This window comes from Salvelinus sp. IW2-2015, linkage group LG14 (genome assembly GCF_002910315.2).
Source record: "Salvelinus sp. IW2-2015 linkage group LG14, ASM291031v2, whole genome shotgun sequence".
NCBI lineage: Eukaryota > Metazoa > Chordata > Actinopteri > Salmoniformes > Salmonidae > Salvelinus > Salvelinus sp. IW2-2015.
The window spans coordinates 53,281,016-53,296,773 of record NC_036854.1 but is presented as its reverse complement, the minus strand read 5'-3'; the positions used below and the strand labels follow the sequence as shown (position 1 = coordinate 53,296,773).

General features: G+C 46.4%; 1 protein-coding gene across 3 annotated transcripts in view; it reads right to left on the bottom strand.

Annotated features, from left to right (window-relative positions):
• The window catches only part of LOC111973216 (transcriptional activator GLI3), a 183,134-nt gene that overhangs the window by 84,723 nt on the left and 82,653 nt on the right, over positions 1-15,758 (bottom strand). For 2 of the 3 annotated variants that reach the window (XM_024000506.1, XM_070446741.1), the window contains exon 3: positions 9,987-10,238. In XM_024000506.1, coding sequence (XP_023856274.1) covers positions 9,987-10,238 — 252 coding nt within the window. The remainder of the gene's footprint in view (positions 1-9,986; positions 10,239-15,758) is intronic. The other variant, XM_070446740.1, reaches the window with a different exon arrangement.

The following is a 15,758-nucleotide window of genomic DNA, read 5'->3' as shown; positions in this document are numbered from 1 at the left end:
CTGTGAGTAACAGCATATGTGCATGAATGAGTGAGTGAGTGTGTGCATACACACACACACACGTGTGTGTATGTACCGCTAAGCAAGACCTAACGTAAACCCCTCTGCAATCCCCTCCTTGTCTCTCCACTCCACAAACTGTGTGACATGTCCACCACAAACACCTCCGCATGATCACCAATCACACCAGCACACCTGTGTCTGTGTTTGGCTACAACTGTTCACATGAAAGGAACCCCATGCGAGTGTGTGATGTTGGAGGTTATTTTGGGGGATCAACCCCTGCTCTGGTTGCTTGCTTGTGTTTGCTCACACTGAGACCTCAAGCGGAACATGTAAATAACACATTCCGGGACTGTTTAGCTAAGCTCAGTGGGAGTTGCTGTTGACTTTTGGAGTGGTTTGCTTAATTACGGTCCCAGACTGTTGTACGTCTAATAGGCTAATTACCGCTGAATAAATTAGCCTAATGCTCCAGCTGTGCTGAGGCTCTCTGCAGTACTGTACGAGGTGTGTGTGAGTGGCCTAGACTCAGGAAAACATCTCGTGTGTGTGTGTGTGACTGAGGAGCAAACAAATCCTTTACTCAGCAAAGACTAACTGTGAAAGAGAAGACAAGGCGAGAGAGGTAGAGGTTAAATAAAATGCCATTCATCAACGAGAGAAACATTGGCAGATCGCACTTTCTCCTTTACCAGTAAATCAATACAGTTCTCCTCTCTGTCTCTGTCTCTGTCTCTACTGCAGAAGTCACTCTACGCAAGGTCTTTTGGTCTGTGCTTAGGCATTGCTGGCCGTTTAAACCAATAAGGCCACATACTGTAGTTGTTTAAACCAATCAGGAAGCAGACTAGAGATCAGGGTTGATATTAGGCAAACAAATATGTTTGGTCAAAGTAACTTACCCTTCCTTATTCCCCCTACCGTACCCCTCTTACCCCACCTCAAACAGCTCAATGGAAGTCCCGCATCTGCAAGAGATTTACCAAGTGGAGTCAATATTAACAAATTGCGCACCCGGCAAGGGCCCTCCCTCCCTCCTCCCTCCCTCCTCCCTCCATTCCAGTACAGAGCAGCAGAGAAGTGAAGGTTATTTCATGGGGTCCTCTGCGGAGCGCCAATCTATCTCCTGCATTTGGTGAATTCCTCCAGATTGCCTTAGCTGGGGAGCAGAACAAAGCGCCGTGCGTCGGTTCACCCTCCTCTTCCTCCCTCTCCTTCCCCTCCCCCCTTTCCCAGCTGGGTAGAGATTTACACAGCGATTTAGTGGCAGAAACACTGCACTAAAACTCTCTAGTCTCCACTCTGTCTCCCACTCTCTCTCTCTCTCTCAATTCAATTCAAAGGGCTTTATTGGCATGGGAAACACATGTTCACATTGCCAAAGCAAGTAAACATAAACATTACACAAATGTTCCAAAGGAATAGAGACGTTTAAAATGTTATATTACGGCTATTGTAACGATGTGCAAATAGTTAAAGTACAAAAGGGAAAATAAATAACCAAATATGGGTTGTATTTACAATGGTGTTTGTTCTTTACCGGTTGCTCTTTTCATGTGGCAACAGGTCACAAATATTGCTTCTGTGATGGTATTTCACCCAATAGATATGGGAGTTAATCAAAATTGGATTTGTTTTTTTATTCTTAGTGAGTCTGTGTAATCTGAGGGAAATATGTGTCTCTAATATGGTCATACATTTGGCAGGAGGTTAGGAAGTGCAGCTCAGTTTCCACCTCATTTTGTGGGCAGCGTGCACATAGCCGGTCTTCTCTTGAGAGCCAGGTCTGCCTACGGCGGCCTCTCTAAATAGCAAGGACTATGCTCACTGAGTCTGTACATAGTCAACGCTTTCCTTCATTTTGGGTGATAGTGGTCTCTATCTCTCTCTGCCCAGTGCATGACCCCCGAGCAGCCAGCCAGCCAGTCCAAACAATGATACATCTTGCGGAAGAAAGGAAATGATTTAAACCTCAGCTTAACTCAACAGGACCAAGCTACTTATTTGAGTTTTATTCCCATGTGATTGATATTGGTCCGACCGAGACTATACTATTTTCAGATCTGTGTCTTTTTAAAGTCTAACTCCAATGAATAAATAAATAGGAACATTTTGTGCCAGACCGTCCACGAAACATATATTTAAGCATGGCTAATGCATAGTGTATATATAGTACTATAAGTATATGATAAGATAAGATGCATTTTATTGTCAATTAACTTGAATGGAAATGTGTATTTTATGCTTACATCCCAACTGTCTAGGCTGGTGTGAGTCTGAGTCAATGGGAAAGTGCGCTATCCTTTCATTCTCTCACAGCCTAATKATGCAGGTCCACTCTGGATTGACCCTCCAGAGCCCCATAGCCTCGATATCCCCACGGTGCAGCTCCCCCCTGGGCCCCACGGCAGGTAATATTGGGGCTGACCCAGCATGACAGCGTGTAGGAGAGTAACTCTGCTGTGTGAGAGTCAATGACTGAGGCTAATACAGCTGTTCTGGCTGTAAGGCTAATAATACACAGGCCTGGCACGGCAGGGGAAAGCAGCACTCGACCCAGCTTAATTCTAACCCACAGAGAGAGAGAGAGAGAGAAGCTAGCTAGTGAGCAGGGTTGGGATTCAACAAGGCATTGGTCAGCATGACTGTGGCCAAGGGCATCCAAGTTGATGTCCACATGTGTTATGGGGACAGTTTAGGAGAAAACTAGGAACTTAGTAGAAATGATTCATTTACTACTATCTATTTCCCTCATTAGTTATGTACATTTTACATTTACATTGTGTTGATTTATTCTTCGGTCTGATAGATTTCTTTATTTTTTAAAAACGTGATATTCAAGATTCAAGAATTCTGTCCTTTGTTCACATAAAAAACAAAGTTGTTATTAATTTGCATATGTAGTGCACGTGCTTGTTTACAGACAATCTCTCTAAGTAGACTATATCTATTGTCCATTATGGGTGTCTAATGGAGGAAACGGTGGGTCACACCAGGCAGTGTAAAGCAAAAGGGAAACCCAGACCTGTGTCCCAAATGGCACCCTATTCCCTACTTATGGATTCTGGCCAAAAGTAGTGCATTTTAGTGAATAGAGTGCCATTTGGGATGCAGAGTCACAGCAAGCAGACAAATGACTGCTGGATCTTAGGAGTAGACAGGGGTCGTCACCTCTGCGCCAATTACGGCCCTGGCTCTTCCCCTCCGCACCGCAACACTCTCTGTAGCTCTCTCACTCTCTTTCTCTCTCTCTCACAATCTTCCACGTCTTTCTCTGTCTCTCTCACACATGGGCCTGTATTTCTGTCTCTTCCTCACTTCACCCTCTTTCTTTCTCTCTCTATCTCCCTTTCTCTGCCCCTTTTCTCTTTGTCCCTTACTCAAAGCCGAGCCTGATCTCTCCCCTCTCCCTCCTCCCAAAAACAAGGACAACTTGTAATCCATTTACTCCACCCTTGTCAACAAATTCCCCCCCCAAAATAATCCTGAACGATTTACAACCAGAGCTAGGTACTACCAAGGGAAAGGCGGGAGAGAGAGAGAAGGGAGAACGCACAATGAGAAGGAGCGATTGCACCCAAAGAGAGAAGAGAAAAGAAAAGGAGAGTAGAACATACAATACTGCAAACAGAGGAGCGAGGGAGTGTAGAAGAGAAGAGAGCGGAACTTGGTGTCACAGTGATATTTTTGCATTTTGTCACGCAGGCGGCGCCCTGGGGTCCCCATGGTCCCTGTGCCTGTGGCTGAGAGACAAAAGGGGCGCCGTGTAAAAACTTAAAGAGGATTAACGCTGCCGGAGTGCTTTAATGAGACCTGAAAGTTGCGGGCACCGGAGAGCAACGCTGATTGAGCCGGGCCAGAGAGGCAGAGAGTCTGGCTCCCGGAGGCCCCTGCAGCAGCCCAGCGGTCCAACAGGCCCCATCCATGAGCCTAAGCTCAACCTGCTCACACCGAGCCACATCAAAGCAGCCCCGGCTGGGGGAGCCGAGCCGAGGAGAGAGAGGAGAGGAGGAGATGGAGGAGAGGAGGAGGAGAGGGGAGGGCTGGATGGAGGAATCSCTTATCTCCTCCTGAGAGGATGCTGCTCTGTGGAGTGAGATTGTCTGGAACTGCCACCTGTCCCAGCCATCTTTGAAGGCAACACTAAGCCTATGATGGGCCTGACCTCCTCGAGCTCCCATTCTTTTATGTCTCTCTTCATTTTCTGCTTTGTTTACATCCCCCCTCCTACTCTTCTCTCCTTTACTCTCCTTCTCCAGTCTCACTCTCTCTCTCATTGGCACTTCTTCTCTCCCTTTTTTGCCATTCCGTCTCTCTTTCTTCCTCCCTTTCTCCAGTCCTCTTTCTCTCTCTTACTCCTCTCACTTTCTGTCTCTCTCTTACTCTCTTACTCTCTGCCTCTTTCTCTCTCCCTCTCTCTCTTTTGTAAGTCTCTACCCTGTGGTATGGACAAGAGGATGTACTCTAGTCTACTTATTTGCTCCAGCCCGTAACGGAGCTGAGAGGAAACATGTTAATTACCCAGCATGTCTCAGCCCCCTCCTCCTATAGAATAAGAGGTACAGTCCATCCTCAGGAGAGAAGAAGAGAGGAGAGGGGGGAGGGAGGCGTTGGGGGTTGGTCGAAGGGGTGCTAACTCTATGAGAAGAGGGACACAAATCGCTGCGCTACAAGGCCGGGCGGTGAGATTTGCTTACAGTGAACAAACATATAGGCGTTGCATGAAATGAGTGTGAATATCCCACTCCACACAAGGGTGATTATCCTGCTTCTTATTCCCACTGAATACTTCAGGAGGGAGAGAAAAGGAAGGCTCAAGATGTCATGGTTCAAAAACCAGCAGGAATAGGAGGAGAAGACCCATGAGCCTCATGTCGTTCCTGCCTGCACTCACGTCTTTATGGCCATTATGTTGAATGGCGTTATTGTTGTGGTTGGTGGTGTGTTTGTTGGTGTTAGTTGTGGTGGTGGCGTATCCTTACGGACAGTCAGAGAAACATGCTGCGAGTCTTTTTTTTAAGCCTTCGCCACTTCAAAGCACGCCTATTGTTTTAGGCATGTGATGCCTCTGCGTGTTTTCTGACCGATTAGCCATTCTTCATTTGACAAGGGGGTCCAAAACACAGACAGATGTTGCAAGAATGATWTGAAGAAATGCCGAGTACTCATTTGTTAAGATATTTCTCATTCTTTTTGAGCCACTCCAAATGAATATTGTTATTGTAACAATATTATTAACAATATTATTGTTAAAAATGCAATTCACACACGTTCTCGGGCTCTGTGGTACTAAAAGTAAATGCAAGAAAGCCTGACCTTCACTTAGAGCGAAAGTGGCTTTCTTTGACCACTTGAAACTTTATCCGCATTATACTGTGAGATTCCTGTAATAAGCTGTATAAAAGGGGATCACAGCGATTATCCCTGGTGCGCTGGATGGCGGAGCTAATTCAAGAGCTGCCCAGCCATGTTTCTCTTTCATAATCAAAGGAGGTGGATGGAAGAGATTCCTTTCCGTGGCCTGTACTGTAGGGTGGCCCCCGGGTTCCCCACGGGTTTCTCCCCCCCCCCAATTGTCCTTGAAATGGGTACATGTGTCATGCCCTGACCTTAGAGAGCCTTTTTTATTCTCTATTTGGTTAGGTCAGGGTGTGACTTGGGTGGGCAAATCTATGTGTTCTATTTCTTTGTTGGCCGGGTATGATTCCCAATCAGAGGCAGGTGTCTATCGTTGTCTCTGATTGGGGATCATACTTAGGCAGCCTGTTTTCCACCTGAGTTTGTGGGATCGTGTCTGTGTGTAGTTGCTTTCTGCACTGCATATAGCTTTACGTTMGTTTTTGTATTTTGTTTTTTTCCGGTGTCATTTTAATAAAAAGGAAAATGTACGCCTACCACGCTGCACCTTGGTCTCCTCATTCTAACGACGKACGTAACAACATGTCTCCCAGCGCATTCCCGCCACCACCCCCGCTCCTCTGTATTATAATTTCTGTGGGGAGGAGTGCTTGAAACTGTTTTGCCAAAACTCGTGACAAGGAACCAATGTGGAACCCAGAAAGTTGGCCTCCTTGAGCGAAGAAATGCGTTATAAATTACTTTTCCAGTGTGGGTTATTTTCGTGACTTTYTTCTGTGGCAGGAAAGCTTTCCTATAGTTCCTGTATGGCCTATACTTCTGACTCTGAATCAGGGAGAGCAGTAATGCAGTCGTTAGCTGTACAGAGCCTGGTCCATTGTGGTGCAAATCACATTGGAATTTTGTGACAGCCAGCTCATTCAGTTCACTGATCAGCTGCTGTAGTTTGATAAAGCGGCAGACAGATTGACGTGGACCCAGTACTTGCCATGCTACRGAACCAGTAGACCTGAGATCTCCTCTACAATGCAGCCTTGGAGGTTAACTTAACCCCTGTTTGGAGCTGGAGATCACCATCCCGCCCCCCACTCCATACGCCCTGGGTCTGGTTGAGCCCTGGCTGGCTCCCCACAATCCCAGGTAATGGTCACTTCTGTCAGAGCTTTGGCCAAAAAGAGCAAGGTTTTAAGGGATGTAGCCTGATGGTATCCAAACCATCCACTAGACCAGCCATGTACTTCCACCTTGCTATGGCTTAGCAGCCCTGGTCTAAGAGGTCTCAGAGGTGAGACATGACCAAGGTTTTGGTCTGAGGATTACCAGCTGGTGGTGCTTGGCCTAGGGTCTTGATCTTGATTCCATGTACAAGGCTGATATAGGTCCACTTATACTTCAGCTATAAAAGTCTGTCTCGGTCCACATAATGACCTACTACTGTGTCATCACAGACACAAACAACCACCAAACAGCCTTGGTCGTTGAGGAACCAACCAACATACTTAGTGCTGGGGAGGGTGAGAGGGTGGGAAAAGCTTAGTGATTTTCCCACCCTCCCCAGWCGCCTTCCTTTGACGAAACATTTTCTGATGTTTCAATACTGCTAGGATTGGAAAGAAACATAAGAAAGCTGTCCATTGAAGAGAATGTGCTTACAATCCCGTAACGGGACATGTTTTGACTGGCTGGGGAAGGAAGAAAAAGTGCTTAAGAAAAAGACAAAACACTTGAAGGAAGAAGAGGGATCCCGGAGGAGAGAGTAAGCGGAGACAACAGAYGGAACTCCAGCAAGTGTTCCGCTGTTGCTGACCACTGACCCGCTAATAAGCCCACAATGTAAACAGATGTTGCTAGTGCCGCCGTGGTAACGCCTTCACAATACACATCTCCTCGCGATACACAAATCTTTAAAAAGCCAAGTTTCTCATGAATCCTCCTCCCCAATGCTTCCTCCTCCTTATCCAGACGAAAGCCCCACGTATTAGTGTTGTGGTAAGCGGGATATGGACACTTATCCAGTGTTTGCCCAAGAAAAGAGTCTTAGACTCTATGCATCACCGCGATTTAGCTAATGCACGTAATAGGGGCAATTTTTCSTTAATGCYTCCTCCTTGATGTGKGCAAGTGGGTGTACAGGTGAGAATAAACACAGAGTCCTTAGAGGAGTGGGATAGAGCACAGAAGGGGCTGTCCCCCCACCCTTCTCCCCCCATCGCCGCCACAGCGACAACCATGACAACCCAGCAGTCCAAGTGMGCTTGAGGCTGCAGGTGCCGGCGTGTTTAGCTGCATTAAGCACTGACAACACACCAGCGGGAAGAGTAATCACATTTACCTGGCTGTCAGCCGTAGCCAGGTCGTGCAGCGCCCCGCACTCTGCAAGCACAGCACAAAGACCCAGGACTCCCTCTCCATCACCCTCACATGCACAACACACACCTGGGATACATTTAGGAAGGTGACAGTCAGTCAGAGACCCCAGGGAGAGGGRAGTGTTGGTGGAGTGGACCATGGAAGGATGGGCGGGAAGGGGGTGTTCAACCAAGCACAGGGATCAATGTTCTTCGCACTTCCCAGCYTCTGGGGGTAGCAGTGGTGGAGTGGTGGAGCCATGGGGCTCCGTGTTCAAAGGGGCCATCGGCGGATTAGGAGCCTAGGGGCCTGGATCATGGGGCAATCAGACAGAATGAGACCGGCCGACCGGCAGGCGCCTTCAGGGACACCTCGTGTTCCCCACACCTGGTACCAGAGGAAGCCATTTTACACAGCCCCCCGGCCTGCTCTTTTCTCTCACCTCTGGTCGTAACTCTTTCTGAACTGAGTCAGGGTCAGGGCACGTCCCAACGACATCCATTTACAGCACACTCCACCCTCAGAGGAAAAACAACTGCCTTCGCATTTCAGCATGTGCTCCATTAGGCATCTAAATTCTGTTAAATACAGCCTCTGGTAAAACATTGGAATGGAATTAATATTTCATCATTATCTGAGTCAGAGAGAGAGAGAGAGAGAGAGAGAGAGAAACGGAAGACAGTGCACCCCAATAGCAGTATGACTCTCTCCATCCACTGCCTGTTCTGCAGAAAGAATGGAGCCCTTTCAGGCTCTATGGCCCCTTTGACTTGTCCTACAGCTTCTGAACTCTCCATTTGACTGTGACTTTTAAGCACTACCCCGAGGCACTGCCACCCCTTACTGTGACCCCCAACCACCACCCCAACCACAAGCCACCCCAACCACGGCCCCTAGTTTCCCTTGGCTTCAGTGGTCTGGAACCCTCTACCACCAGTGCTCACACACACACTCTCTCACGCACACTTTCTCTCTCTCTCACACACACACACAATCAACAGTGGCAGTCATGCTGAGCTAAGACCGTGCTGTAATCGACAGTAATGTTCTGCTTGCGAGGATCCTGTCGGCTACGCCAAAGAACAGACCCTGGGCCTGACTTTAATTAAGTAACCTTTCACATTAGTACTGTAGCTTTGTGGTGGATGTACGCACCAGTGCGTACAAAGGAGATGCCGGCTAATGAACTAAATACATACAGTTACAGTAAAGGACCAAAGCCGGAGCCAGGGAGAGAGAGACCTTTTCATTACAGCCTGCAGATTAAAACTACTCGGTCAGGCTCCATTCGCAGGCAATTTAGCGAAACTAAACAGGCCATCACATCAAATCCTTGTCCGGAGGCCACGCACATGCACGAAATTGACCTCCTAAACGCCCCCCCCCCCTCGCTCTCCACTCATCTGTCTCTCATTCTATAACTGCATCTTTCTCTTATTCCTTTGTTCTATTTCCCTCCTCTTTCTCTCTCTCTCTAATATTATATTTTTCTATCATACTCTCCCTCTCCCTCAAACCTCATGTCCGTCCCTTCTCTCTTCATATCAACAGTATCTTTCCTACCTCACTCTATCACCCTCACTCCTCTATTCCTCCCCCTTCCTCTTGCCAACACTCTCTCCGTCCCAGTGAGAGAGAAGGGAGACAGAGGGGGTAGTGAGAGTGGTTTGACTGTGCAGTGCAGTGTAGTGTTGGGGCTTTGATGTGTGTGTTGATGAGTGAAAGTGGAGTACTGTGCTCAGACAGGCCCCTAATGAGAGAATTAAGAAGCTACGCTGAACGCTCCCCATACTAACTTCCCAGAGAGCGAGCGAAAGAGAGAGAGACAGAATTGGGGAGAGAGCAAAGGAGAGGGAGGAAGGGAGAGAAAGCAGCTGATCCGTCAGGCCTAATGAAGCGACTAGCAGCCCTGCCTTTTACCTATTACTGTACAGAGAGAACCTTGGTGCCACTGTTGGGGGGGGGGGGGTGTCTACAGGCAAGTCCTTGAGCCTGCCGCCTCACTCAAATTACAGTATATTGTTCATAAATATACATAGAACAAGGCCAAATTTTCTATCTTAACCCCCGAAAATATTGTATGTTAGGTTTTATGTAATTATCCATCAATTTACTAAATCACTGAGGCAATTCAAGTAGTCTGATGACCAAAAGCCCTGCCGACACAAACTAGCCATGTACCCACTACTTTGGACTTCATAAACACTCTCTAACAATCATAAGAACAACCGATCCAACCCCTCCTCTTTAAACTGAGTTCTGTTTTCTGTACTCACCGTAGTGGGAATCCAGGTATCCGTTGCGGGGATCCATGGCAAACAGTGTTCCGCGATAGGGCAGGCCGTGGTCCGCCAGGTGGGGCAGTGAGCTGTGCAGCTCTTTCTTTACCAGTGGGGGGCGCTCTTCTGTGGACGTGGAGGGCTCCTCACCCAGCTTGCTGCCAGGGATGCCAGGCGTGGAGGCCTGGGTGCTGATGGCATTGCGCCTCTCGCGGTGGTGGTGGTACAGCGTGCCCAATCGCTCATCTTCTTTAAGGGGACAGGGGAGAGAGAGAGAGGGTGAAATTATATATTTGGGTAAAAATATGAGTCCATATTTACTGACGATACAGCATAGATCTCGGTACATTGAAATATACTGTGAGATACTGAGTCGAAAGTCTGCTTAATTCTTCACAACCTGAAATCCATTTGGTTGTGAAAGTGGTTTCACTGTCAGTAGAATCATAACAGTGACTTACGGCTGCTGCCGTCAAGGGGAATTTCTTTACCTCTCAGAGTATGCACGCACACACGCGCGCACACACACACACAAGACAAGACACCCATAGACATGGGAAAGAAGTAAGATCACGCAGCATACTCCTGTGAGGGGCAGTAGATTTGTTTTGTACACCTGCAACCAACCAAGTACGCAAATCCACCCGGGTTTAGCCTCCATAGGAGCCAGCAAGCAGYAGTCAGATAAATCCAATAGGACTTATCTCTGGTGCTCTCACCAACTAAACGAACCCAACCCCCTGCATCGTGGCCACAGTCAGAGGGGGAGCGATTCCCACAAGTCAGATCTTAAAGGCAGCTCTGTTCTTTTTATAAAATAAATGGATTCCCATGGAGAAAGCAACCGGGTCTTCTCGCCTGCATTCCAAACTGCCCATTAACCAGCCTCATGGGTAGTATCAACCCCCCCCCCCCTTCTCCCTCCTCCTCAACTCCCTCTCTTCCAGAGTAATCTCTCGCTCTCTTTCTCTCTCGGGGTGAAGGAGAGAAATTAAGAGGAGAGACGGAGAGATGGAAAGGAGAGTTCCCCTGAGAAGCTATCCCTGGTGTGCTGGAGTTAGTGGGGATAAAAGTGAAGAGAGTTCAAGGACTGATCTGCTTTGGAAAGACTTGACCGTTGACCTAAACACTGACCCTGGCCTTCATGGGGTCGCCTGGCCCCTGACCTGGTGGGTGATACTGTACAGACTTATTAGGAGTAGTCCCTAAAGAGAAGATACTCTGGGCAAAAAAATTCTGGTCTGAGATTATTCCTATCATCAGTACCTATAGTATGATTATGATAAATTATTAGAGTTGAATGTTTTTAGGTAAATGCTTTGTACGATTGAACATTTTACACTGGCAGCTCTTGCCTTGTGCAATTCAGAGCTATTGCAGAGGCAGTTTGATTCAGTTACATACGATTCTATCAATCTTTCTCAATACCTCAAATCCAACCCATTCCTCTACCAGATCCAGAGTCCACCGAGTTTATCCTGAGCAACAGATTCACTTCATTAGACGCTGCTGGGAAATCTCCCCTGGTCCAATGTAGTCCAATCTAATGTAAATGTCCAAGTTCCTGGTTGATTCTAATTTCACTGTGGTTGTTGATGATCAGCACGGTCCAGTGCCCATTACCCACAGCCTGTCTCTGTCTCTCTCTCTCTCCGTCTCTCTCTTTTAAATGTCTCACTGAGGGCCCTGGCAGAGTGCCGCGGTGCCGGTGCCAAAGGTTCTGTAGCACTTACCAGCCTAGCACTGCAAGGCCCCCCTATGAACTGCAGGCAGCGGAAAACTGCAGCCCTCCAAAAGCCAATTAAGAGGAGAAGAGAGGGCTAGATTAAAGAGCGCTACCCTGAGCACCCCAAGTTGGCCGCTACAGTAGCGAGAGAGTGGCACGAAAGGAGAGAGAGAGAGAAGAGAGAAAGAGAGAGACCCACGGGTCTGCCATTGATTCCTCTCACTCTCCCACATCCATTACCTGCGTTAGGGCCCAGCCATGCCCCGAATGGCGCCACGGCGCTCAGAGCAGCAAATTCCACGAGTCTTAACGCGGAACTGACAAGCCAGTGAGAGAGCAGAGGCTCACGCTCTCATCCGCAGGAAATGACAGTGTCAGTTATGATATAAGTATTTAATCCTATACTGCACAGCCCCTGATCTTATTAAGGGAATAATGGCATTTATGCTGTTAAAGCTGGATTAATAGGGCCTGCTCTTGCAAAGCGCAATATTAACATAAAGGGATTTCAGACTCTGGGTTCATGTTCTCGCACAAAGTGGATTTAAGGAAGGAAGTAGCGACTGTAAACTGTGCTGGGAGCCAACAGAGCAAAGGATAGTGCTGCTGAGAGGAGTGTGGGGCTATACGTACTGAATACTCATCCAGCAAACACAGTGCAGAGGCCGGGAATAAGACCTTGTATCTATCGTAGACCTGGATACGTTTCTGGTTCTTKGTCTAGTTTATTTATGTATGAGTTCCATAGACTTGACATACACAATGTGCTTGTAGCAATAGTCTTTGGACTTTTGCAAGTGAAGCCAAACTCCCACAAGCCCAGCTAAACAGTGTATATGAACTCTTGCTCGAGACAAAATACTGTGGTCATTATTCCCAAAGATATTATTACACTACATTCCTATCTTTCTCTTTGGCTTCTTCGCCCTCTCCCCAGTTGGGTGTCTCTCTTTCTCTCCCTCCCTCCCTCCCCCTCTCTATCTATTTCTCTCTCAGTGAAATCCAGCCCTATTCACTCATGTTTCTGAGATGTCAAGCAGATAATAGTTCAATCAAACCAGTGTCACTCCATTCCCCTCCTCCCTCTACTTCGCCATGGTGAACTGAGTCAGGGGGGTTCATCATTCTTCCGAAWACCACCTTAAGGGTGTCCATTTTTTCAGTCTATACCTGTCACACCCTGATCGGTCTCACCAGTCGTTGTGCTTGTCTCCACCCCCCTCCAGGTGTCACCCATCTTCCCCATTATCCYCTGTGTATTTATACCTGTKKTCTCTGTTTGTCAGTTGCCACTTCGTTTTGTTCRTGAAACCTACCAGCGTTTGTTTCTTGCTCCTGTTTTCTAGCCCTTCCCATTTTTTAATCRCTCTGCMGGCCCTGACCCCGAGACTGCCTGCCGTTCTGTACCTTGCCCCACCTTACTGGATTATTGACCCCTGCCTGCCCTGACCCTGAGACTGCCTGACGTTCTGGACCTTTTGCACCCTCTCTGGATTATTGACCCCTGCCTGCCGTTGTTGGCCTACCCCTGTATTAGAAATAAACTTTTGGTTCTTCGACACTGTCTGCATCTGGGTCATACCTGAAACGTGATATACCCTCTAAATGGGTTCTTTATTTCAGCGTATACCACCTAAAATGGGTTAATTATTTTAGCATATACAGTAGAAGTCGGAAGTTTACATTCACCTCAGCCAAATACATTTATACTCAGTTTTTCACAATACCTGACATTTAATCAAAGTAAAAATTCCCTGTCTTAGGTCAGTTAGGATAACCACTTTATTTKAAGAATGTGAAATGTCAGAATAATTGTAGAGAGAATGATTTATTTCAGCTTTTATTTCTTTCATCACATTCCCAGTGGGCCAGAAGTTTACATACACTCAATTAGTATTTGGTAGCATTGCCTTTAAATTGTTTAAAATTGGGTCAAACTTTTCGGTAGCCTCACAAGCTTCCACAATAAGATGGGTGAATTGTGTCCCATTCTTCTGACAGAGCTGGTGTAACTGAGTCAGGTTTGTAGGCCTCCTTGCGCACACACGCTTTTTCAGTTTCGCCCACAATTTTCTATAAGATTGAGGTCAGGGCTTTGTGATGACACTCCAATACATTGACTTTGTTGTCCTTAAGCCATTTTGCCACAACTTTGGAAGTATGCTTGGGGTCATTGTCCATTTGGAAGACCCATTTGCGACCAAGCTTTAACTTCCTGACTGATGATTTGAGATGTTGCTTGAATATATCCACATAATTTTCCTGCCTCATGATGCCATCTATTTTGTGAAGTGCACAAGTCCTCATGCAGCAAAGCACCACCACAACATGATGCTGCCACCCCCAGCTTCACGGTTGGGATGGTGTTTTTCGGCTTCCCCTTTTCCTCCAAACATAACGATGGTCATTATGGCCAAACAGTTCTATTTTTGTTTCATCAGACCAGAGACATTTCTCAAGTACGATTTTGTCCCATGTGCAGTTGCAAACCGTAGTCTGGCTTTTTTATGGCGGTTTTGGAGCAGTGGCTTCTTCCTTGCTGAGCGGCCTTTCAGGTTATGTCGATATAGGACTTGTTTTACTGTGGATATAGATACTTTTGTACTGTTTCCTCCAGCATCTTCACAAGGTCCTTTGCTGTTGTTCTGGGATTGATTTGTACTTTTCGCACCAAAGTACATTCATCTCTAGGAGACAGAACGCGTCTCCTTCCTGAGCGGTATGACAGCTGCGTGGTCCCATGGTGTTTATACTTGCGTACTATTGTTTGTACAGATGAACGTGGTACCTTCAGGCGTTTGGAAATTGTTCGCAAGGATGAACCAGATTTGTGGAGGTCTACAATTGTTTTTTTGAGGTCATGGCTGATTTCTTTTGATTTTCCCATGATGTCAAGCAAAGAGGCACTGAGTTTGAAGGTAGGCCTTGAAACACATCGACAGGTACACCTCCAATTGACTGAAATGATGTCAATTAGCCTATCAGAAGCTTGTAAAGCCATGACATCATTTAATTACATTTTCCAAGCTGTTTAAAGGCACAGTCAACTTAGTGTATGTAAACTTCTGACCCACTGGAATTGTGATACAGTGAATTATAAGTGAAATAATCTGTCTGTAAACAATTGTTGGAAAAATGACTTGTGTCATGCACAAAGTAGATGTCCTAACCAACTTGACTAAACTATAGTTTGTTAACAAGAAATTTGTGGAGTGGTTGAAAAACGAGTTTTAATGACGCCAACTTAAGTGTATGTAAACTTCCGACTTCAACTGTACCACCTTAAATGGTTTAACAAACACTGGGCAGCAGAAGGTCAACAACTAACACTTGAATGGTGATGCTGAAAGAGGAGGAATTACCCCAAGGCTTATTATATTTATATCCCGTTCWAATGTCATCCAACCAAAATGTCTGGAAAACTTATATTTTATTTGACTTTATTTTAACCCTTCTGAGCTTCATAGGTGCAGTTTACTGATAATGATTCTTACCATCAGGTCCAAAACGCCCCACTTGATAAAAATAAGCAAYAGACTGTATAAAATAAATAATACAAATACCTAACTATATTGAATGCTCAAAAAAAATGAGGAAATTATATTATTTTATACTAATACAATTGCTCAKAGAAAGCGATTTTGTTMAACAAGTAATATTCTTGTCTTCTCAAAAAGATATGGGTTGAAATTATTGGCACCGCTGTTTTCAATACTTCACTTTRCGAGGATAACGGCACTGAGCCTTTTTCTGAAATGTTTTAAGAGATTGGAGAACACATTGGGAGGGATCTTAGACCATTCTTCCATACAGAATCTTTTCAGATCCTTGATATCCTTCGTCTGCGCTTATGGACTGAACTCTTCAATTGAAACCACAGGTTTTCAAAGGAGTTCAAACCCAGAGACTGAGACGGCCATAGCAAAATGTTGATTTTGTGGCCAGTGAAAAATGTCTTTGTGAATTTTKATGTGTGCTTGAGGTTATTGTCTTGCTGGAAGATCCACTTGCGGCCAAGATTCAGCCTCCTGGCATAGGCAACC